Here is a 2,373-nt window from a genome sequence, read left to right on the forward strand (position 1 = left end):
TCATCATCATCATCATCATCATCATCATCATCATCATCATCACAGTACCAGGGATTGAGTTCAGGACTCTGTACTTGCCAGGCAAGCGCTTGTTCTACTGAGCTATCTCCCTGACCCTAGATTTTCTTCTGACAAATGTGTTAAAATTATTCCAACATTTGTTGTATAGCAAAGAAGACTGCTTTCAGTTTAAATTAGTAAACATTTATGACCTTTCACTGTATCTCTGTTCTGTGGTAGCTGTTATAAAGAGATTCTTTTCATGGTCAAATAGGTTCTTTTATTACCTTGTTTTGAAAAAAATAATTAACAATTTGAAATGTTTCTGTAATTGGGTTCTGTAAATCCTAGGTTTAGATTACATTTGTGTTTGTACTGATCTCTCTCACAATTAGAATGATGAGAAGAGTAGATGGCTGAATCATTAGAGATTCGAATCTTAAGTCAGTTTTGTACTTTTCAAAGGCCTAACATGCTTGTTTCTATTAGTCAGTTTTTAAGGAACAAAAATTCACATATTAGAAATCCACTTGGTAAACTCTTACATCTTCACAGTGAATTTGGACTTTACTTTCCTATAAAACTGTTATGTTTCCTAGCAAGATTTATGTATTTCCTTTGCACTACACCCACTGTATCGTGGACATACCTCTGACATGGCACTAATGATGGTATATTGTAATTTATTGAATTTGTCTCCTCTTAATGATGAACAACTCAAGGGCAAGGGCCAGGATCTTTCACTTATATTCTCCCACACTTTTACCAAGGATGGATCTGAGAGCCTGTGTTGGTCAGAGTGTGGTAAAGATGTTTATAAGTGCATTTTAGTAATGTAACTAAAAATAGCTTAGTATTGTTACTTTTTTTACTGTTGATTTTTTTTTCTATACTTGCAGTTTATAAATAATGGAATTTCAAGCAGTAGTGATGGCAGTTGGTGGGGGATCTCGGATGACAGACCTGACTTCCAGCATTCCCAAACCTTTGCTTCCAGTTGGGAACAAACCTTTAATTTGGTACCCACTGAACCTGCTTGAGCGTGTTGGATTTGAAGGTAAGCTGTGACAGTGAGATACACTCATAAAACTTTAAGGTGTATGATCACAGTGATTTGTCAGCATTATGAGAGTAAACAGGATAAATAAGAGGACACTGACATTTTAAAATTAGGAACATAGAAACACTCTGTCACTATGTGAAAAAGGTTAAGATAGTGCTAGTGCTGTTATAGAGCTGATCTCCAATAATCCAAGATGAACTTTATAAGGATATCCAAAAGAACAGATTGGGAAGCTAAGTGCCTCATAATTGATACTTGCTGAGAATGTGCTGTGTGGTATTAAGCATGAAATTACAGAATTGAAAAGAACAAAAAAAAAAAAAAAAAAAAGAATTGAAAAGAATAGGCCAGGCCTTGACTTCTAGAACATTAACTCTAGTTAAGGAAAGAGTACTCTAGTTTTCTCTTGAGTGGCTAAATAGATGATGTTGTTGTTAAGTAGGGAAAGGGATGTTGGTCAAAGAATTTTTTTCTTTTTTTTTTTTTTTTGGTGGAACTGGGGATTGAACTTAGGCCCTTGCGCTTGCCAGGCAAGCGCTTATTCTACTGAACCATCTCCCCAGCCCCAAAGAAAATGTTTGAACAAAAAAAAATGAGCTCAGCTTTGCCTGTTGAGTTTGAAGTGTCCTGTAGTTAGGCAGAATGAATGAGAATACTAGTTAGATTTAGCAGATGAAGATGCTACATCCTTTTTTAAAAAATGTATTTGGTTGTTCTAAGGTCTCACTACTCAGCTCGGACTCATAGTGATCCTCCTGATTTTAGCCTCCCCAGTGCTGGGATTATAGATGTGCACCACCACGCCTGCCCAGACTCTGGCCTGCTCAGCCCACCCTGGGGGCAGGGCTGGCACGGCCTGTGGTACCAGGGATCAGACCACAGTCTTTGCACTTGCCTAAGCTTGCCTAAGCAGGTGCTTTAGTTCACTGAGCTTTCTCGCCGGTCCCAAGGATGGTAGATCCTGAGGCCTAGTTTTCTGGTCCAGTGTTATTCCACTGAGAGTTGCCTTTGTGAAACAGACCTATAATAACCTTATTTTGATTTTGAAAGCTAGTTTTGTAAGATCTGATGGTCTGGTTGGAAGTTGTTTCCTTTTAGGACTTAAAACACTTCACTCCAAACTTGCTTGGCTTTAAAGGTTTGTGTTTTGAAGTCAACTATAATTTTGATGGGTTTACCTTTATAAATGGTTCATTGCTTTTCTCTAACAGCATTAAGATTCTGTCCTTGGGCTGGGGAGATGGCTCAGTAGAATAAGCATTTGCCTGGCAAGCGCAAGGGCCAGAGTTCAATCCCCAGTTTCGCAAAAA

The 2,373-nt window shown here is 38.2% G+C and overlaps 1 protein-coding gene across 3 annotated transcripts in view; it reads left to right on the top strand.

The window, feature by feature from the left end:
- Positions 1-2,373, top strand: part of Eif2b3 (eukaryotic translation initiation factor 2B subunit gamma) — a 152,925-nt gene that overhangs the window by 4,259 nt on the left and 146,293 nt on the right. For all 3 annotated transcript variants that reach the window (XM_004639198.1, XM_004639199.2, XM_023724243.1), the window contains exon 2: positions 900-1,057. In XM_004639198.1, the coding sequence (XP_004639255.1) occupies positions 910-1,057 (148 nt within the window). In that variant the 5' untranslated portion in view covers positions 900-909. The remainder of the gene's footprint in view (positions 1-899; positions 1,058-2,373) is intronic.

This window comes from Octodon degus, unplaced genomic scaffold (assembly GCF_000260255.1).
Source record: "Octodon degus isolate 3935 unplaced genomic scaffold, OctDeg1.0 scaffold00107, whole genome shotgun sequence".
Taxonomy (NCBI): Eukaryota; Metazoa; Chordata; class Mammalia; order Rodentia; family Octodontidae; genus Octodon; species Octodon degus.